Raw genomic sequence first — 21,790 nt, forward strand, 5'->3', positions numbered from 1 at the left:
TTAATTTGCCAGTATTGTGAAGAGACTTAAGAACATAGAATAGATTGTCGCAGCTCTGTGGAGGGGCCAAGGAAATGATTTTTTTTTTTTGCAAGTTAGTAGGGCAGCATATATGCATTGCATCTCTTTTAAAAAATAAAAACCAGTCAGCCTCTTAGATAACTAAAACAGTACCTCAAACTATGTAGAACTCCTATTCCCAGTAATCGTAGACTTTTTGAATATTTACATCTCCTTTAGCTCTGAAACAAGCAGGAACTCTGTGTAGTGAAAGACTGGTAAAATGTTTGTGAGGAAAACAGGGGGGGGACAGAAAAAAAGTCTTTGGGTTCCCCCCCAAAATACAAATGCAAGAGCAGGTGATACCTTTATTAGACCACTAAAAACATCAAGCAAATAGCTAGCTTTTGATGATAATTCATCTTCCTTAGGCTGTAGAACAAGATCTTGTGGATAGTTCAGAAAAAATACATATTAGAGTCCCAAAGTTTCATGGCTGTTGTTTAGAACAGTTTTGCTTCAGAGGTAGTTTGCAAACTACATGTGGGGTGGGTGGCTTCAAATTCCTCCTCAGGCCACAGTTTGGAATTTATCTTCCAACTCTTCAAAGAAAGAACTGCCAGGTAATCTGTATCTATCTCCCCATATTGCCTTCTTTTGAAACTCCAGGTCTCTCTCTCTCTCTCTCTCTCTCTCTCTCTCTCTCTCTCTCTCTCTCTCTCTCTCTCTCTGTGTGTGTGTGTGTGTGTGTGTGTGTGTGTGTGTGTGTGTGTGAGAGAGAGAGAGAGAGAGAGAGAGAGAGAGAGAGAGGCAACACAGCAAATTGGCAAACCTGTGTCAGAGAGCTGGGATTAAATTTTAGTTTAACCACTAGGAAAAGCCAATTTTAGCCACATCAGAGACAGATCAATAGTGTTATTTGGTAGCTGCTTTCCTCAGCATGCAGTATTGCTTGGCTGGTTTCAAGAATCAGGACTAGAGATTGGCACAAACTGTGGGCCTGAAAATTAGAGAGAATGTTGATTCAGGGATATCTTCCTTACTTCAGAAAAAAAATCAGAAAAAGACTGTGGTCTCCAAAAACAATACCAATTTTCGGGATGTACTAAACATCTTGGACTCTAGGCTGCCTGGATTTGGGAATCTAATATATGTCAACTCTGAGGGAGAAACTGCTGATGCTGTGACAAGTGTGGAGCACAATTAGGAGATGGAGAGTATAGATGGACACAAAGAATGAGATGGGGGAGCAGAGGTGTTGCTGAAAGGGTTTCTAACCCAAGTGAAGCTGGTACAGACTGTGAATGCATGTGAGTTAGAAGACAGAAGATGGAAAAAGCTTCAGGAGTTAACCTCGAGACAAAATCCGGAGCTGGAGTCCTGGAGATAGTTTGTGTCGTTCTGGCAACTCCTGCAATGTCGCTGGAACCAGTTGTATTGGCTCTTGCCTTTCCATTGGACTATTTCAGCAACATGGAGACAGGAGATTTGGTGCTAGGGTAACTCCATATTATTTTACCCAGGCTTTGTGCTCTGGAGAGGACACTCCAGCTTCACATACAGCATTGAAATAACATGGGAAGTAGCAGTTACTGGTTATAAGTCCTTGCTCGATTGGCGTAGAGCATGATGCCAGGGGCTACTTCCAACAATGGGAAAGGTCATTGCACCTCACTAGGTAGCTACCGCCCGTCTTAAGCTGAGCAGTCCCCAGCCAGTAAGGTGCTGCCTCGCCACGGTGCATTAACCTCATGGGGTGCGTGGGGTTTAGGGTGAAAGCCGACATTCAGATTGATAACTCTGCACCATGCAACAATCATAAGAAAACTTCTGTCTTAAAGTTGGGCACCTGGAATGTTCGGACAATGACCCCCGGCTTTTCTGACGACCTGCAGGAAATAGATGACATGCGCAAGACAGCTCTAATCGACATGGAACTGAGTAGACTGCAGATGGACATTGTTGCCCTGCAAGAGACGAGATTGCCAGACATGGGATCTGTCAAAGAAAAACATTTCTCATTCTTCTGGCAGGGAAAACCATTGAATGAGCCCAGGGAATATGGTGCTGGTTTTGTGGTCAGAAATACCCTGCTGAGATCCATTGGACTGGTCACCATTATTAGTGCATATGCACCAATGCTGTCGTCTACAACAGAAGTCAAAGACAAATTCTGCGACTATCTGGCAGCTATTATAAAAAAATCCCCAAGAGAGAACAACTGTTCATTTTTGGAGACTTTTACACTAGAGTTGGTGCTGATCACAATTCTTGGCCCACTTGTCTAGGTCATTTTGGCATTGGAAAGATGAACGAAAATGGCCAACACTTCCTGGAGTTTTGCTGTTATTATGGTCGTTGTATCAACAACACGTTCTTTAATACGAAGTTTCAACACAGAGTTTCCTGGAGACATCCAGGATCAAAGCATTGGCATCAGCTCGATATGATCCTCACTAGATGCTCTAGCTTTCCTAGTATTATGATTACACACAATTATCAGGATGCTGATTGTGAGACTGATCACTCCCTGGTGTGTAGCAGAGTAAAACTGCAAATAAAGAGATTGTGTCATATGAAAAAGGAATGAAGACCACGTATTGACATCAGCAAGATTCACGATCAGAGAAAAGTGGAGCTATTTGCCCAAGCGCTTGAGGAAACCCTTCCAGGCCCGACTGATGCAAATGCACCTGAACGCTGGGAACATTTCAGGAATGCTGTTTATTACACCGCCTTGTCCACATTTGGCAAGAAGACCAAAAAGATGGCAGACTGGTTCGAAGCCTATTCAGAGGAGTTGATGCCAGCCATCAAGGAAAAGAGGAGCGCTCTAGCAACATACAAAGCCTGTCCTAGTGAGTAAAATTTGCAGGCTCTTCGAGGTGCTCGTAGCAAAGTCCAACAGACTGCCAGGAGACATTCTAATGTTCAGCTCAGCTCCTAGATAGAGATAGCAGTGGACACAGGTAACATCAAGGGAATGTATGATGGCATCAAGCAGGCTTTAGGTCGAACACAGAAGAAACCTGCTCCCTTGAAGTCTGCTATAGGCGTGATCATCCAGGACTGAGCACAGCAGATGGAACACTGGGTGCAGCACTACTCTGAGCTATATTCCAGAGAGAATGTAGTAACCGAAGAGACACTAAATAACATTGAGTGCCTGCCTATCTTGGAAGAGTTGGACAGCGAACCAACCTTAGCAGAAATAAAAGTGGACTTGGATTCCCTCGCTTCAGGCAAGGCACCTGGGAAGGATAAAATCCCTGTTGAAGTGCTGAAGTGCTGTAAAGAGTTCATCACCACCCAGCTGTATAATTATATTGTTTTTGCTGGAGGGAAGATGGAGTACCACAGGACACGAAGGATGCAAACTTTGTCACATTGTATAAGAACAAAGGAGATGGGGGCGACTGCAATAACTGTCGTGGTATCTCTCTTCTCAGCATTGTAGAGAAGTTGCTTGCCCATGTTGTGCTGAGGAGATGCCAGGTGCTTGCAGACAGAGTCTATCCAGAATTACAGTGTGGATTTCGAGCGAATAGATCCACCAGTGACATGGTGTTTTGCCTCAGACAGTTGCAGGAGAAATGTAGGGAACAACGACAGCCACTCTTTGTGGCCTTCATAGATCTTACAAAGGCCTTTGATTTGGTTAGCAGGGACAGCCTTTTTAAAATACTTCCCAAGATTGGATACCCACCTCGACTCCTTAACATCATCAGGTCCTTTCATAAAGAAATGAAGGGAACTGTAGTTTTTGATGGCTCAAGATCAGATCCCATTGACATCTGAAGTGAAGTGAAGTAGGCTGTGTCCTTGTGTCGACCCTGGAATCTGTTTTGCTGTCATGCTGAAGCACACCTTTGGAACTGCAACAGAATGTGTCTTATCTCCGGACTAGATAAAATGGAAAGCTCTTTAATCTCTCTACATAGAGAGCGAAGACTAAAGTCCAACTGAAATGCATATGGGACTTCCTCTTTGCCGATGATGCAGCCGTTGTTGCCCACTCTGCTGAAGACCTCCAACAACTCATGATTTGTTTTATCAAGGCCTGCCAAGGCTTTGGATTAACAATCAGCCTGAAGAAAACACAAGTCACAAGCCAGGGTGTGGAGCCCTCTGTTACTTTCTCTACACAAGAATTGGAGGTTGTTCATGACTGTTGTGTACCTTGGCTCAACTCTCTCCCTAGATGTCGAGCTGGATAAACGCACTGGCAAAGCAGCTAACATGTTCTCCAGACTCACAAAGATAGTATGGCTTAATAAGAAGCTGACAGCATATACCAAAATCCATGTCTATAGAGCCTGTATCCTGAGTACACTCCTGTACTGGAGTGAGTCCTGAAGCCTTTGTGCATGGCAGGAGAGGAAGCTGAATACCTTCCATATACAGTGTTGCCTCGCTTAACGAGCGCACCGTTTAACAATGAATCCGCATAGCGACCCTTTTTTGGGGTCGCTAATGCGATCGCATTGCGATGTTTAGTTAGGCTAAACATCGCATTGCGATCATTTCTGCACCCAGCGGCCATTTTGGAAACAGCTGATCGGCGGTTCCAGAATGGCCACCGGATGCCCAAAATGGCCGCCCGCACCATTTTCGCGCTCTGCCCTCGCTTACCGAGGGTGCGAAAATGGCGTTGCTATGGAGAAACTTCGCAGAATGGTGAGTTTAGGAGCCATAGGAACACATTAAACTAAGTTTAATGCATTTCTATGGCGTTTTACGTTCCGTATAGCGATGTTTCCCCATAGCGACGGTTAATCCGGAACGGATTAACCTCGCTATGCGGGGCACCACTGTACATTGTCTCCGATGCATTTTTGGTATCACCTGGCAGGACAAAGTTTCAAATGGAGTAGTCCTAGAACGAAATGGAATTTTTAGCATATATACATTACTGAAACAGTGATGTCTACATTGGCTTGGGCATGTCGTGAGAATGGCTGATAGTTGGATTGCAAAGATCTCCGGTGTGGAGAATTAGTGCAGGGAAATTGCCCCAGAGGGAGACCACAGCTGTGATACAAAGATATCTGCAAGTGGGATATGAAGGCCTTAGGAATGGACCTCAGCAGATGGGAAACCTTGACATCTGAGCGTTCAGCATGGCCTCTCCGATTCTGAAGAGACACTTGTCCAGCAGGCGGAGGCAAAGAGGCAGTCTGAAAACCAGCAAAATCAGGGAACTGGACAGGGGACAGACTGTATTTGTCTTCAGTGTGGAAGGGATTGTCACTCTTGAATTGGCCTTCTCAGCCACACTAGACACTGTTCCAAGTCCTCCATTCAGAGTACATTACCATAATCTCTTGAGACTGAAGATTAAGACTTGTTGTTGTTTAGTCGTTTAGTCGTGCCTGACTCTTCGTGACCCCATGGACCAGAACACGCCAGGCCAACCTGTCTTCTACTGCCTCCCGGAGCTGGGCCAAATTCATGTTGGTTGCTTCGATGACACTGTCCAGAAGATTAAGACATCCGACTTCTAGAATGAAGTTAGTGATCTCTTAAAAGTCAGTAGTGGAAGTATGTACATATCTATTCGGCCCTAAATCCATGTAAATTCAGTGAATAACAGCAGATTACAGTATGAAAGAAAAAGTAATTCTGAATAAGAATGGTTGTCAGTGCAAGATTAATATCTCATGAGTGTGTGCATCTACACATACAAACATATAAACCACCATATAAACCACACAAACATATAAACATATAAATGCGCACATACAGCCATATGTTGTATGTGCATGTACACATACAACATATAAACATATAAACCATATTTCAACTCTCACATATTTCCTTCTTTAAAACAATTGTGATGAGGACTGTAATACACAGGGATTCACAGTGGTGTTTACAGAAGGACATAGGCACAAAGACAGGAAGTAATCTCTGAAAATGAGTAATGAATTTAAGGTAATTAAAGTTAAAAATACTAATCATATCTCCAGAAATGCTCCTGCCCAAGAACCACACATTTAAGGTCCCACCAGGCACATGAGATTGCAGTGAGAAATCATTAATGTGTAACAATTTAAAATTGTTTGAGGTTTGAGGGCTCTTGATGGGTTAGCATTATGTTGAAGGGTTAGTGTAATCTGAAGTAGTAAAAATGTTTTCATGACCCCTCACTTGCCAAACTATGCATCCAAGATAGGGATAGAAACAGCAACTTTCCATACAAAAAGGATTGCTTGATCTGGTCCCATGGGCGGGTTGAAACATCATGAAAGTTGATTTTTTTTTAAAAGTACAGTACAAATGCCAGAATTTCCCCAGTGTGCATGGCCAGTGAGCCCTGACGCTCACAGAATAGCACTGTTTTTCCATGTAAACTTCCTTAAGGGATTATCATGAGGTTAAAAGGGAGATGATGGTGAAAGAATGGTCAGATTCTGAAAGTCAACATAGAAATATAAAAAATAAATCTTACCTAATAGAATTTCTTCCCTGTCAGACTTAGGGAGGTGAGCCTGTTACCAAAAACTGCAGAAAATACTATGGATTTGGACCAAGTCAATTCACATTTTTCCTGTTGATCAAATGATGCAACGGGAAATATGAATCAGGCTGGAGTCCCCAATTTGTAGCTTTTCTTGTCCGCCAGGGAAACTTCTTAAATTTTTAAATATTTTCAGATGGATTCAAGCATGCAATCACTTGTATTGATGCAGAATTCAGGCCTGCCACTTTAATGAAACAGAACTGCATTCACTCCACAGCAAGAGAAGACATATTTCTCTTGTGCAGTTGTACTTTTATGCTAGCTTTTTGATCAGATCTAGGCCATCCAAGTCATGAGGTTGTGCAGACCTTTTATATATCAAATATACTGTATTATAAACACAGGCTGGAGAGGGTAGGGATAGAAATCTATATCCAGCATGCAAATGTCTCACCTCTTGAATGGAAATAAACCATAAGGTAAAGGTAAAGGTTCCCCTTGACATTCAGTCCAGTCGTGTCTGACTCTAGGGCGCGGTGCTCATTCCTGTTTCCAAGCCATAGAGCCAGCATTTGTCCGAAGACCATTTCCGTGGTCACGTGGCCAGCACAACTAGACACTGAATGCCGTTACCTTCCCACCAAGGTGATACCTATTTATCTACTTGCATTTTTACATGATTCCGAACTGGTAGGTTGGCAGGAGCTGGGATAAGTGACAGGAGCTCACTCTGTTGCGTGGATTCGATCCTACAACTGCTCGTCTTCTGACCTTACAGCATAGAGGCTTCTGCGGTTTAACCCACAGCACCACCATGTCCCTTAAAAATAAATCATAATTACCCCGAATTCTTTTTGTACATCTTTCTATAAAGAGAGAAAAAAGATGTACTGCTACAGAGTAGTAGTTCTTGAAATAATTTGATTTGTAAGAGAAAACTATTGTTTTCTTTTTTTAAGGGTGCTTAATACTTGCATGCAGAGCTTCATTTATTTTTAAGGCAGGGGTGGAAAGAATTGCAAATACTCTGTTGGAATCGAAAGTTTAGGTTTCCCGGCTTTTTTGTTGGTTACTAAAGTAAGCTGAAAACTAAAGGGCAAGAAATGTAGCATATAATTTTGCAGACTTCAGAAAAACACAAAATCCTCCAAAAGCATCTATCAAAGTGATTTCAATCCAATGATCCGGTACAAAGTCAAAAGATGTAAGCTGTTCTAATCCAGTGCTTTCAGCTGCTTAAGATCCAGCCTCCACTGCTAGTTGCCAGGGCCTAGCTGACAAATTCTTCAAAGCATTGAAGCAAGAAAGCCCAGCAGCACCTAGCGACAGAGCCCTTCAGATGTTTTAAAACTGACAGCTGTTTGCTTTGGGTTTATATACTACAAAAACAATTCGGGTGGCGAATAACATAAATAGCACCATGTTCAAGTCTAGGAGTTTTTATTACAGTGAATTTAGCTTTGGGCAAGCTGCCAGAATTGGCATATTTTGACAAGAAATTCACTGACTTTGCATATTCCCCCCCCTTTGAAAGGGCATGCATCATTTATGCTGCAAGATTCATAGACTACATAGAGCTGCACACAATAAAATTTTATGATAATATAAAATATTATTTTAATTTCTAGATGGTTTTACTTCAGTGATTTTGCATCTCTTTAAAGTACTACAACAATCTTAGTTGCACAGAACAATTTAAGTACTGTTAACCAATTGGATGCCTGGTTATTATATTTACACTATTTGAATCTGATTTCAAGATGTTGCATATAGGGCAGTAAAGTTAATAATATTAATGTAATTAAGAAGAAAGCCTCTGTTGACTTAATGCCTGTGTATTGTAGCATAATGAACTCTGTCTTCTCAGAGCCTTATTTATTTTATCTTTCCCATTTCTAATAGAAGTCAAGCTGATTTATAGTCTCTGTAACATTGTGATCTCTTACTTTTTAGCCTTCCTTGGTGTAAAGTTGGGTGCCAAATAGTCATGGATTAGGAGATGTTGCTCTGCCTCCTACCCCTTTTCATATGCATTGGTGTTCTTAGATGACAGAAGCTAAAGTTGATAGTCACAAGCCTATGTAGAAATCTTAGCAAAAGATCTGTCCAGATGATGGCAGATCTTTGGTGGGAGGATGACCAGTGGTTATCTTATCCCTAGACATATAGAAGAAACTGGTAATACTAATACTATCTTGGCTTGTCAGATTTTGTCAACAGTCCAGTTGCTCTCTACAAGACTGCAATTATTTCAAAAGATGCTATATTTTAAAATATGAGAAAGTTGATACTTGATTATCTGATGTGAATATGCCCTGAAAACCTAAGATTTGTGATAAGCAGCCCTCAAATGAAGACTAAGGTCATGCTACTCTCTGTGGTACATGCAACAAGGGACTGAAGCTGCAGAGAGAGAGAGAGAGATTATGTCCAACTCACAGACACCTCCTGGGGAACTGGACTCTTTGTGAGTAGCAGAGTTGATAACATAGCAGGATCCTTTCAGTCTACATCTTGTAAAAGATTTATAGTTGGATTTTTATGCATTACTTCTGACCAATCCTGATATCTGATAAAAAAAGTGTAGTGATTTTTTTCTGCAAAGGTGGAAGAAAAGCAGGATTTGGTGAAATATAATTCACATCATTAAATATGAATTTATACTTTTACTTCTATTATTTTAACTATCATTATGACACAAAGTGGACTTTTTTACTGTCAAAAGTTGGAATAATAGATTGATTTCTAGGTTGCATATCTTGCATGAGAGGAAAACCAAAACCAAAACATGTGGCCAATTGCAGTTATTTTAGGGGAAGCACATCTACTGAGAATGTAACCTAGGCCATGTCCTGTTTTTACAATTGTGACAACACATTTTCCATGTTACCCACAATTTTATCTGAATGTGTATTCTAAAGAGGGAGCAGAGACAGCTCTGTTCTAAGTTAGTCATGCTTTTCAAGATTATGAGGCTAAAACATTATTTCATGTAATCCTGGAAATAGTGAAAATTTTCTAGTACCCATTGAAAAAGTCTATTATTTGGCAGGCACTGCCCCTCAAGAGGTGCTAGCAAATAATTAATGAAATAAAGTACCTAATATAGCACCAAAAATATCAACTTAATGGACACCATTCCCCCCTCCCCTGGACAACGTTTAAAATCAATGTAATGTTTTCTGCAGCATCTCTAGCTCTAAAATAATATTAAATCAGAAGAGGCTAGGCTAAACCCAAGGAGAAAAAAAATGAATGAATGTTGAATGTCTCCTGTGGTGCCCAAGCCTCCCTAAGGAGCACTTAGCACTCGGGCAGAGAGTTCGACAGGCCACTTACCTACCTACCACCTTTGCACTGAGGCAGATCCCAAGACCTCAGCAGTGTGTAGAGTAAGCCCCTTGAACAAGTCTGACCTTAAAAGAACACTTTATTTTTACTCAGTACTTTGCAAGTACAAACACATGGGCTTTGTGATTCCTTAGAACTCATAACAGCTCAGTTAGGTAGGACTCTTAAAGCTAGCTAGTTTGTGGTCCTCTCCACTCCCTGGATTTAGCCAGACCCTGCTGTTCAAGATACCAGTCCTTTTGTAAGAATTTTTATAATTATTTTTATTAGAAAAATAGAGTTTCATAGAATCAGTTTATATTGCTCAAACTTTAGCATAAAGAACATATTCAAAGATTAAATGAAATAAAATAACTAATTATTTTAAATAAAATAGCTAATCTTATTAGTTAAATAAAATAACTAATCCCCATTAAAATAAAAAACACTACTAAGCTGGGCTAAAGTGCGCTACCCCCACCTCCTTCTTTCTCTTTACTTACATTCTTTCTCCTTCAAGCCACATGCTCAAACCGTCAAGTTCTTTTTCTCTCTCATTCATCATGGAATCAAACTTCTCCCACATAACCCATTGTCCATTTTCTACATTCTCTAACTCCTCCTTTCTTCTTGACACTTCATGTCTGTTAACCAGTTAGCCTCAAGGGGCTGTACCACCTTCCTTCGCCCTCAATTCCCATGAAAATCGAGGTGTTTTATCTCTTCTCCAATTTGCTCAGAATGTTGAGTCTTTCATGGGCCTCTTTGCCCGACCTTCAGCTTTATCTCAAACCACACTGAAGGTCTTCAGAAAAACACTCTCATAGCACTTAGAAAAACACATTCCAATGTCTCTCAAATCATCTCCACACAGACCCTGTCTGACTCCATCTTACATTTCTCTGACTACATATCCTACACTGCTTCAACTCCATCACATCTCTCACCAGGACAAGACTCTAGCTGAACCATCTGGAAGTCACTGTCTTAATAGACTTCAAAGAGAATTAGAAAGATCAAAGAATAATCAGGTAAAATGGAGCTACTTGGATACAGAACTAATTTTCTGTGATTGTGAAGATATTCAGTCAATACAGTACTTGTGTATATAGAATGTATACCCCACCACGTGTACAAAAGAAGATCTAGCTAATAGCTGAAGTAGCCTGCTTCTGGTCAATCACAGTCTAGTCATTTTACTATTTTAATATTAAAATATTTTAATATTTTAATTTGCTTATAATTTTACCTATATTTCATATGTGTACAGTACATAATTTTTAAACTGTGCAACTTTCTTATACAAATAAAAAAAGAGTGGAAATGGAAAAATTCAAGGTGACTGCTTGATTTTAGGAGCAATGTTAGAATCTTTGTTTCTTCCTACCTGTTTTAAACATTTTTTGTCTTCAGTAGATCAAGTATCCAACCGAACCACCATCTTCTCTCCTAAGTGACCTGGCTTAGACACATCATTGCAGAACAGGGTAGCCAGGGATGCAGTTGGTTTTCTCAAGTACTGTACTGTAATGGATAATTATTCGTACCATACAGAACCAGTGGCAGTGTTTTTCAGACTTTAAAAATTTCGCTCTCTGTGTCCAAGGCCCCCAAAAGCTTCCCCAGGATAAAAGGAATGTTAAGCAAACCTTGGGGTGGGGGAATAGGATATTTTAATTTGTGAGAAAAGGCCATTGGCTGATGACATCAGCAGCCTTGTGCAGTGTAATATTTCATAACATGATTTTAGGCAACGGGCAGTACTCTGAGAAACATGTGACAAATGTTTTCATATCATGACACTATGATATGCAAAAGTCTTTATATCCAGAATAAACTGAGAGGAGTTATTTTAAGTCAAGTTAGCAGAAAAATAAGCTATGCATTCCACATCCAGAAGCATATTTTGCTTAATATGGAATTCTATTTTAGAAGACAACTTTTTTCATTTCTCCAGATCATGAAGAACTATTTTTTGGCAATTAAGACCCAGGCCTCATATTGCGTTTGGACATGGTAAGGAGGTTAGATTACCATGCAAGTTTTTAAAATAGTAAATAGGTTCTGTGAGGATAACTTATATGGTAAAAAACTCATCACTTCCTAACATGCTAGAATGAACCCTTTGGTGGCTACTGAGGCATGGTGAAGATCATTCCTTAAGTGCCTGAAGGTACAATACTGCAGCATCTAAGTAAAAATTCACTAAAATGGCTTTTGTTTTGGTTGTAATTCTTCAGTCCAGTTTCAGAAAGAATGGGTTGTTCAATGTTCTAGAAATGCATTTGTATAAACTGTTGCCTGCTTGTCACCGAAGTCCCTTTTAAAAAGAAGAAGCATGCCAAGAAGTGTTCTATGGAGGAATAAAAATTCTTTGTAGGCATTTCTGCATAAAGGAGCTGGGTGTATATGTGAGGCTTTGTTACTATATGGGAGAATTTGCTGTGTAAGGTAAAGTAGGTGCACATACCTACCTACCGACCGACCGACCGACCGACCGATCTACCCCCACTTTAAATATTAGTTGCAAGTACAGTATTGAAATGATACTAAAGTCCTGATCAGTGACCTGAAATATTTAGAAATTGATAATTTTATTATTTTAGTATGAATTTCTGAAAAATATAGCTTGTGAAAAATAAATGATTTCTACAGATAGTTTCTTATGCTAAATAGTCTTTCCTAGCAATGAGGCTGAAGAGAGTAATGGCAAATAAATAGTTTACTTGGAAGAATTTGGAATGTTTTAGATTGATGAATGGGGGATGGAATTGCTGTGGCATTCATCTTTTTAATACATCAGTTTTATGGCTACTGTTTGACCCGAGGACATTCTTAAAGGACATCCTTTAAGCTAGAACTTTGTAATCGGGCCAGTACTATATGATTTTTAAATGCTTCCCTTACTCCATATTTTCAGGGAACATTTTGGGGCGAGGAAGAGGTGGCTTTCTGGGCATCAGATTATGGCCAGTAGCTACAGCTGTCCAGTTCTTTCTTCTCTGAGCCAGTATTAACTTGCAAAGCTTAGCTGTTCCTATTGAAAGAATAGGTAGCCACTTTTGGCCCGCTCTTGTTCTACAATTCACTGACCATGAAGGTCCTTAATTTGTGTGTCATATCCTAAGTGACATTGGCTTTAGTTGAAAAGTTACGAGATCCTATATGGTATACGTGTGTGTATGTATGAGAGAGGGGCAGAAAGAATGACTATATCCTACGCCACAAGAAGTTGTCTGATATATGAACACAGTGGCTAAAAAGTAGTACAAAATTTTCTGACAGATTATTGTTCCAATATGTTTGAAGAATAAATGTGTGACATCACACTGTTTTCTTAATGAATAAAGTAGTCCAATCTTTAGTTTTTTGTTGTCTTTTGTGAAGCAAAGTGAGAGCTTTTCCTTATGAAAATGTGGTATGCTATCCAGATTCCTTTGTTGTAGAGGATTTTATAGTGTACTTATGGTTCAGGAAGGTATTATTCAACATTGTGTAATCTTAAGAGTCACTATGCTTGTTTGTCATCATTCTAAATACTCACTTTATAACTTTTTGTGAGCCACAAATGGCTGACACATAATAAAGTTGAAGGAGATAACCATCCAGCTATAAGTTGGAAAGGAATTGCCACATCCCATATCTACCCCATACCAACAACCAATTGTCCTATCACTCAACTAGTGTAAAAACTGTTGAAAAATCTACTTATATTTATTTACTCATATAGGTCTATTTAGTTTGCTTCCTTATATTCTGTTACATTTTAACTGTGGCTGGAGTAAACTTCCTACTAAATACCATGCTGTTATGTTGAACCAAGAGTTAGTTCAGGCGTGTGCTTTGTTGCCCTGACTTTCTCTCTGGTGGGTATGGTGCGGAAAGAGAGAACTTGAACATAATCCATTATGCAACACATTTTAATTTATATACAGAGGATAAAAAGAGCACTTACTTTCTGTACTTTTTTATATTTTATTCAGCATTGAGACCAATATCTTTCCATGATTAAGTGTATGTGTGTGAAAACTTTGTTCCCAGTTAAAAGTGGAACATGTGTCACTTTAGATAAAGGCACATACAAGTCTGGCCAAAGGGCATACAATGCACTTTGGTTTCATTTGGGGGTGGGGAATAGTTATGGCAACAAATTGTCTTGGGTATTAAGCATTAAATAGGTCACAACTAAGTAGAAAGCCAGATCAAAATATCTTCACTTGCATGTTTATTAATGTAATTTCCAAATAACTGTGACAGTAATGGGCAATATTCTTGATGGCAGTTGAAATGTATATAGTATATATGATAGTTCTTTGCATATTCAGTGTATGCTTTAGCAGTATTTTTCATAAACCCTGTTTGTATCCATTGTATAAGCTGTCCTTTAGTGTATACAATAAGTTTTATTTTTTTGATACTTGCATGTTTAAGAAGACATAGATTTTTTAAATCTTTTGTTCCCCAAGACTAGAATGGAAGATTTAGTAACTAGAAATAGAGCACTCTTTCTTGTTTACAGGGTCATATCTGATTCTATATAGCAATGTGTACTTCTGTTTTTATTTCAACTGCCATATCTAAATTTCAACCATTTATGGCAGGCCCTAACAATCATTTTATTGATTATAGAATTGCCCACTACTTTTCACATTTGACTTATTAAACTTTTTTTGTTTTACATTAATACATTGTTTAATGTACCCAGGATTGTATTTTGATTCATTTTGCAGCCGCTTCTGAATACTGTCAGTTTGCCAGATTTAACCTTCTGTGAATACCAAAGTGAACATGGCCTGTGCTTATACTCACAAGGATCTCAAACGTATGCAAAGTCCTGATTGTTCAACACAGCAAGAAAATTCACTTTCACAGTCAACAAGTCATTGTACTCAGCAGAACACAAAAGTTAAATGGTCTGTAATTTCAATATTAGCAAGGAAAATACAGTACAAATTACTAAAAAATACTAAAATATAGAATTGTTTTCAGACATCCTTGCTACATTAATCGCAGCAGTCACCTGAAATTTGAAACTTTTAATAAAAAGTTCTTAAATATAAATTATATGGCAAATGTACAATACATTGCTTATTCAGTCTTTTAATCCAGTGTTCTTCAGTAGGCCGGCAACATTTAAAATTGCCTTTCTTTGTGAGAAAAAATATCAACCGTCCCAAGGTCTTTTATTCCTCTTAGTATCATGAATGTGAGTGATCTGAATCCGGTATACCGCTGTCTCTGTAGCTTCTGTTACTACTGCTTTCGCTGTGGTTGTTTTTATACAGATTCATTCCATTAGGTGGGAATATGGTATGTATTACAAACTCCTCCTTGGACACTTGTTCATTGTTCAAAGAGATCATCTGAAACGAAGTCTCTCTGATTTCTAAGATAGAATTGTCCTTCTTAGTTCCAGCTTCAGCATAATCATCTTTTCTCCTCCGTCCTTTGCTATATGTACAGTTTCTGGAGAACAAGGAGCCATTCCTATGGACATACCAGCAGACTAAAGCAAGCAGTGCTATAGCTACTAGTGCCACTGCACCTCCTATGATGGCAGCTAAGGGCAAGTTTGAATTTTTGTAAGGTTCTTTCTCTTGTTCATGATTTAGGGTTGTCGTGGGGTTGTACATTTTAAGGGGTGCAGTTTCAGTCTCTATACAAACAGGTGTTTCATCAGACACATAAATGTTAGTGGTTTCCATAGGAACCATGCATACACGATATGGTGAATCTGGCTCAAGTGCTGTAAGCAGATAGTCATTCCGGTCTCCGGTAACAATTGTTTCAGTTATAGATCCAAAGGCAGGACTGTGACCCATTTTGAGCCAGCTGAGTCTTAAAGCAGTCATGGGTAGTGCAACTTTCCAAGAAATATGAATAGTCTCAGTGCTTACAGATTTTACCGTAATGGTAATGATTTCCTGTACTGGGGTAGCTGTTGTTCTGTAGTTTTTATGTGGATTTGGAGTCTTAATTTCAGGTGATTTGGTCACAGAAACTGGCCAGTGTCCTTGCACAGGGTATAAAGTGTTTGGTACTGAAGCAGTAATTTGGACAGTACTTACAATATCATCATTCTTGCAGTCAAATAGTTCTGCACTGAGGTCTTTGATAGCCATCCCACGCACTTTTTCTGGTGCCTGACACATCAGTCCACGTACATTTACTCTGAGTGGCAGTGTCTGTAACCAGTCACGAACCCATTTCATTTTGCACCCACACCGCCAAGGGTTGTTACGAAGAAACAGTTGGGTTATATTGTCCAGGTCATCAAAGACACCCTGAGGTAAATTGCTGAGATTGTTGTTTGACATATCTAATCGATACAACTGCCGTAGGTATGCAAATGCATTAGGTGGTACATGATTTATATGGTTTTCTTGCAGATAAAGCTTTCTCAGGTTTGTGCCTGGCAAATTTATTGGTGCTGCTGTAAGGGAATTACGGACCAATGAGAGTTCTGTTAAATTGACTAGGTTCATGAAGACTTTGTCTCCTAATCCATGATTGCTTAAGAGATTTCCATCTAAAACTAGGCGTTTTAGATTTGTAAGGTCTTGAAGGGACAGCTCCGAAATTGTGGAAATACGATTATCATCCAAGCGCAGCTCTTCTATTGTTTTAGGAAGGCCCCAGGGAATGGTGCTAAGGTGATTTCGAGAAAGAAAAAGAAGTCTGAGATAGATATTATCCTGGAAGGCTCCATCTTCAATACTAACTGCAGAAACAGAATTATCATCCAAATGCAGTTCTTCCAGATAAGGAATTTGTGAAAGTGAGTCATAAGTAATTGTCCTTATGTTATTTTCTTGCAAATGTAGTTCTTTGACATACTTCGGGAGATTGATAGGGAATTCATCCAAACTGTTGTGGTATAAATAAATTCTCTCAACTTTGATCAAGGTTTTTAGGTCTGAAGGAATTCCAGCATTGTTAATTTGATTGTTCTGAAGGTAAAGGGTTGTAGCATCCTCTGGAATCCCTGTAGGAATTGATGTGAGATCACGATCATTGCAGTAAATGAATCCTGCATCACAACGGCACACTGAAGGGCATGATTTGGCACTGATAAAATGAGGTGCCATTTTGAGCAACAGCCCTATCTTTGTCCAAATTAGAATGAAGTTCCAGGTTACAGTGATCATGGTCAAGTTGCAATGATGTTTGTACGCAGGCTAGAGTTTGGCTTTCAGCAATCTAGGAGGAAAAAAAACAGATTAATAGTAAAACATAGAGGTACAGTACTAATTTGAAATAATAATAAAATACCATAATTAACTGTGCAATCTTGTATATGTTTATTTGGAAATAAGTACCAACATGTTACATGGGGTATACTCTTTGATACATGTGAATGGAATTGTTTCCCAAAATGTTTTGACTTCTATGAATTTGCAGTTACATTGGGTTTTGTTCATATATTCTCCATGGTCACGTAGTTTTGACTCTTAGGGTGCTTCCAAATGAGGCCTGTATTTGTTCAACTGCAGTTTCAATCGTACAAGCTTATATGCAACCTGGATGCTGTTGCCTTTTTGTAGCCCTCCCAGGTTTTCCACTGGTTTGTCCCATATCTCAACCTTTTCATTTTTTTAAATAGAAAAAGTGAAATAAGGAAATACAATGGTAGAGCTGCACACCTTTTTTACAGTTATAAACAGAGGGAGTCCTTTGTCTAACAGTACCCACAGACTGATTTACACCTTTATTTATATGAGAGTTAAGATTCCCCTTTCCCCTTCCCCTCAGATTTCATTCTTGGCCTAATTTCAAGCATTGTAATGCCACAATCAAAAGATTCTTTTAGGCATATCTGAGGGGCTTTCCTTGCTTTGCTTTGTTTGTCTTCCCTTCCCTTCCCTCTCCTCCCCTTCCCTTAATAGCTGTGTCAGAACCTATTTCTGAAATTAGTTTGGCTGCAGTGACAACCTTCTTTTCAGAAAGAAAAGCTTCAGAAGCCTGTTGCATGTATGTAGTTGACAACACAGTTATTTGTACAGTATTGGAGCTGAGACCTCAAAATTATGACGTACTTACATTATAAGACTACAGATTTCCCATTTTTCTCTAAATATTAGTACTTGATGCTATTAAAACTCAGTTACATGTGGCAGCCCTCCCTTATTTGATATGTAGGTTGTTAATGGGTCAGTGGCCTGAATCACTGATTTTCTAAAGCAAATACTGGGTGTATGATTAGAGATTGTATGGTATAATTGTGATGAACATTGATGAAGTAAGTTCACCAGTGCAAACTGCTCAGTTGAAAGTAGAATTAAGGAATTGGACTTCTTAAATTAGATTTGTTTCAATTCATTTTCGCCTTGGATGCAATTCATGAACCAGTATTGTACCCCACTGGATTCTGGTCAGACAAAATAAATAATAGAATATTTCTTGTATGTTATATTATAATTAATGATTTTTTTCTGTTGTTCCCCCACCCCCATAAAGTTAAAATGTAGAAGTAGTTGTTTAAAAATATATAATGGTTTTTGATTCAAACAAGACAGAGAAAAAGACAGAGATAATTGCAAGGGATAACTTAATAAACATACTGTACTGGTATTCTTGGTACCTGATATTCTGTCTTCCTTTTGAGGCTTTATATGTTTGATGTGACTTTTTCTCTGGCTTTTACATTAAACTTCCTGTCTTTATTATTTATGCAGTTTTGAAACTGGGCTGCACTGACAGGACTTGCTTCAGCACTCTGTAAGCCAGAAGTGCTGTTAGCTTTTCATGTTTGGCTCTTTCATTCCTTTAGAGAATAGTAAATTGCTACAGTTTTCTCTCATTATTTTCTACATTTTATTGTTTTAGTTGGCAAAACAAAACATTAGATTAATGCATTACATACATAATCTTACCTTATCTAAAGATGTGAAGGAACCTTTTGTGCTTCTTAAAATGGAGGGGGTATACAGTTTTCCTGAAACCAGTTGACTTGACAGGAATTTTATAGTTTAGTTCATGTTGCTGTACTTTTTCCACAGTAGCAGCTTAAATTATATTTTTCCCTGGGAGTTCCACTTTATTCATTGAATATTCCTGTAAAGTTTTGTCATGATACATAAACACATCAAGTTGTTGAGGATAAAAGCTTCAGGCTCCTGTTTCTCCACAGGAAGGAGACTTTGAAGAAGAAAGGGTACTGTCTTTTTCCCCCCCAAGTCTCTGTGTGAAGAACCTCTTTTGTTTTCGTTTAATACCCTTTACAAAAATTGCTCTCCTTGTAATTCTTAGACGCTCTTTTATATAGTGTGGTTAGAGATGGTGGCTTCAGCTTCATGTGTTCAAAACCTTTGATGATTCTAAATCTTGGATTATCATGGCTTCTTCAGTAGAATGAGGACAGAGACTTTCCCCCTCTCTCTGGAATCATCCAACTATGAACTTTGAACAGCAGATGTGGCCTGATAAATCCATGCCTGCTGCGTTGAACCATTCATTTAGTGCTTGATCAGATTTTCAAGCTCTGAATATTTTCTCATTCTGTGTTCAAATTCAGGCACTCAGTTGTTTTTAGCTGTGTTTAATTTAACTTAGTGTCATCTCTTCTTGAAGAAACAGAAACATGCTAATACCGGGACAGGCGTTCCTTTCTGAAATTTCATTCAGTCATTGCCTTTGAAAGCAAGCAAACAAAGAAGAAGAAGAAGAACAATAATCATTATCAAGAAAAAAGGATGAAGAATGATCTTGTGCATACTTTCCTTGACTTAGCAGTTATGTTCTAAAGAAGCATCTTTATAGAAACAATATATAAGCAAAAATGTGATATTTTTAAAATCAGGCAAACTTTTTTATTAGCTTCAACTACTGCATGAAATCAGTCCAAACAAAACAGTACTGAAAATCTGTCATCTTTGATCAACAGACCAAAGAGAAACTGTGTTGCAAATACAGGACATGACTCTTTGCATTACAAACCAGGGCATAGATTCCTTTGATGGGATGCATTCCCTAGTGCTGGTGGTTTTCAGCTTTTAAGAAACAACATAGCAATTAAACTGCAAAATAACCAAGTTTTGCTCAGTAACGTATGCATAGTATAATGATTTGGTCTGCTGAACAAATATTCTTACTTTTGTGACTGTGATTCAGAATTCCTTAGAAAGCTAGTCCTCTATAGAAGAGTCAGATAATTTTAGGGCTAAAAATTCTAACTGCTGAATTGGATTTGAAAATGAGGCCATATTTTTTAATTCTTTGTAAAAAGAATTTTTTGACCCATGTTCTCAGTTTTTTTTGCTGTACATGGAATGTGCCTCTGTTTATTAGACATGCTTTTGTTGAAGTATCTTTTGTTTTGGCACTTCAGATAATTAATTTTGTGTGTTTGTGCATAAAAACTAACACCGGAGTGATGTCCTGCTGTGAAAACATTTTTAAATTGTTACTCTGTCTGCAGGCAAGTAGCTTTCTCTTCTCAACTCTCCAAATTTGATTTAGATTACAATCCTGAACTCACTGACTATGGTATGAGCCTCACAGAACACAAGAGGACTTGTCATTGAGTGCATGTATTTCGGATCACTCAGCATTCTGATATTCATAAATAAGTTACCATAATATCCACTGGGTGTTTTAGATCAGTGCTTACTCACCTTGGGTGGCCTTTTTGGGAGAAAGATGGCCTATAAATAAAACAAACTCACTTGCAGAAATTCTGGCCCTCCCAGCTAGTGGCGAAGGCTTCTGGGAATTTTAGGCCAAGAACATCTGGGGACCCAAGGTTAGGAACCATAGTTTTACATCATCAGTATTTCATATGTATCCAAAACATCTGTGAACTAATAGATGTGAGCTGCATATAGGGACAAAAGTATAATTGTAGTTGATAGAAAATAGTGTTTGTGCAAAATGTATGTAAACTGTTTAGATTATGATGAGAAGGTTTACGTAATGTTTGCTGTTAATTCTAGTATCTGCTTATTTTACTCTTTCACAGTTATAGAAATATGTATTCAAAGCAGATTTTTAAAATTTAAATAAATTTAGCAGATGCTATTGAGACAGATTGTTTTAAGATAATGGGAAAGGAATGATTGACATGCTTAGCATAGCTACCTTTAGATGAAGTGAAAGTTAATCGTAAAGCCTGACAAATAACTAGCAGATTATTGCCTGGTAATTAACAAGTTGCCTTATTTGCTCAGCTGTTCTGTTGAGCAAATCACGAACTTCTAAAGTTTACAATCTTTTTTGGAAGGTTTTCATCAATTTGGTTAATCGCTGTAGAGAGAGAAACATACTATTGACCTTCGTAATAAGTTTGGTTAAGAGAAAAGGAAATTTCAAAGAGAGTAGGAAAGAGTAATTCATTTAGTGGTATTCTTAAGACGTCCGTAAGAATAAAAAGTTGAACTACCTAAGTTATTAGTTTAAACAGTCAATTTTAATTACCACTCTTCTTGGGCACATTAGATGTTAAAGTAGAATTGATCATATAGAACATTTGAATGCCTTGCTTTAGTCAAAGAGAGCACCACACTTCTTCCTGAGAGCAGAGAATGTTATTTCATTCCACAGATGCTTAAAATCCTTCCCTTTTGCGCCATTTGATATTCAAACCCTCATTTATTGCCCCTATTGTAAGAGCAGCAATGTTGGATTAAAACTAAAGCACTAAATCTCATTATGTTCTTGGGTTTTATAAATCCCTTCTCTCAAAATTACATCAAAACAAAAGGATAAAATAAAGTGGGTACCAATGGAGGGGGGGGGGAGGCTTTTTTTAAAAAAGTGGATTAAGCTTCTCTTCCCTGCTCTTTCTTTCAGTTGGAAGTAAGAACAGTTTTCTTTAGTTTTTATTTTGTTTGATATCTTGCACTTCCCTTTTATTTTTCAAATGAGAGTTGAAAACATTGTGTTTGCATAATAAAGGTAGCAGTGATCTGTCTACACAGAAGGGAATCCTGCTGCCTAGCTCAACCTTGCCTTTTTCTCCAACAGTCCTTACATATTCCCTGGCACCAAGTCATTATAGCT

General features: G+C 38.5%; 3 protein-coding genes across 5 annotated transcripts in view; 2 read left to right on the plus strand and 1 right to left on the minus strand.

The window, feature by feature from the left end:
* MACROD2 (mono-ADP ribosylhydrolase 2) overlaps positions 1 to 21,790 on the plus strand; it is a 1,236,456-nt gene that overhangs the window by 83,247 nt on the left and 1,131,419 nt on the right. The window lies entirely within an intron of this gene.
* Positions 1 to 21,790, plus strand: part of LOC144588161 (uncharacterized) — a 396,092-nt gene that overhangs the window by 26,662 nt on the left and 347,640 nt on the right. The window lies entirely within an intron of this gene.
* FLRT3 (fibronectin leucine rich transmembrane protein 3) overlaps positions 1 to 21,790 on the minus strand; it is a 65,432-nt gene that overhangs the window by 13,992 nt on the left and 29,650 nt on the right. The window contains exons 2-3 of the mRNA XM_020801246.3: positions 18,667 to 19,424; positions 1 to 16,993 (exon numbers count right to left, since the gene is read on the minus strand). The exon at positions 1 to 16,993 is cut by the window's left edge and continues 13,992 nt beyond it. Coding sequence (XP_020656905.1) covers positions 14,992 to 16,941 — 1,950 coding nt within the window. The 5' untranslated portion in view covers positions 16,942 to 16,993; positions 18,667 to 19,424 and the 3' untranslated portion in view covers positions 1 to 14,991. The remainder of the gene's footprint in view (positions 16,994 to 18,666; positions 19,425 to 21,790) is intronic.

This window comes from Pogona vitticeps, chromosome 1 (assembly GCF_051106095.1).
Source record: "Pogona vitticeps strain Pit_001003342236 chromosome 1, PviZW2.1, whole genome shotgun sequence".
Classification (NCBI taxonomy): domain Eukaryota; kingdom Metazoa; phylum Chordata; class Lepidosauria; order Squamata; family Agamidae; genus Pogona; species Pogona vitticeps.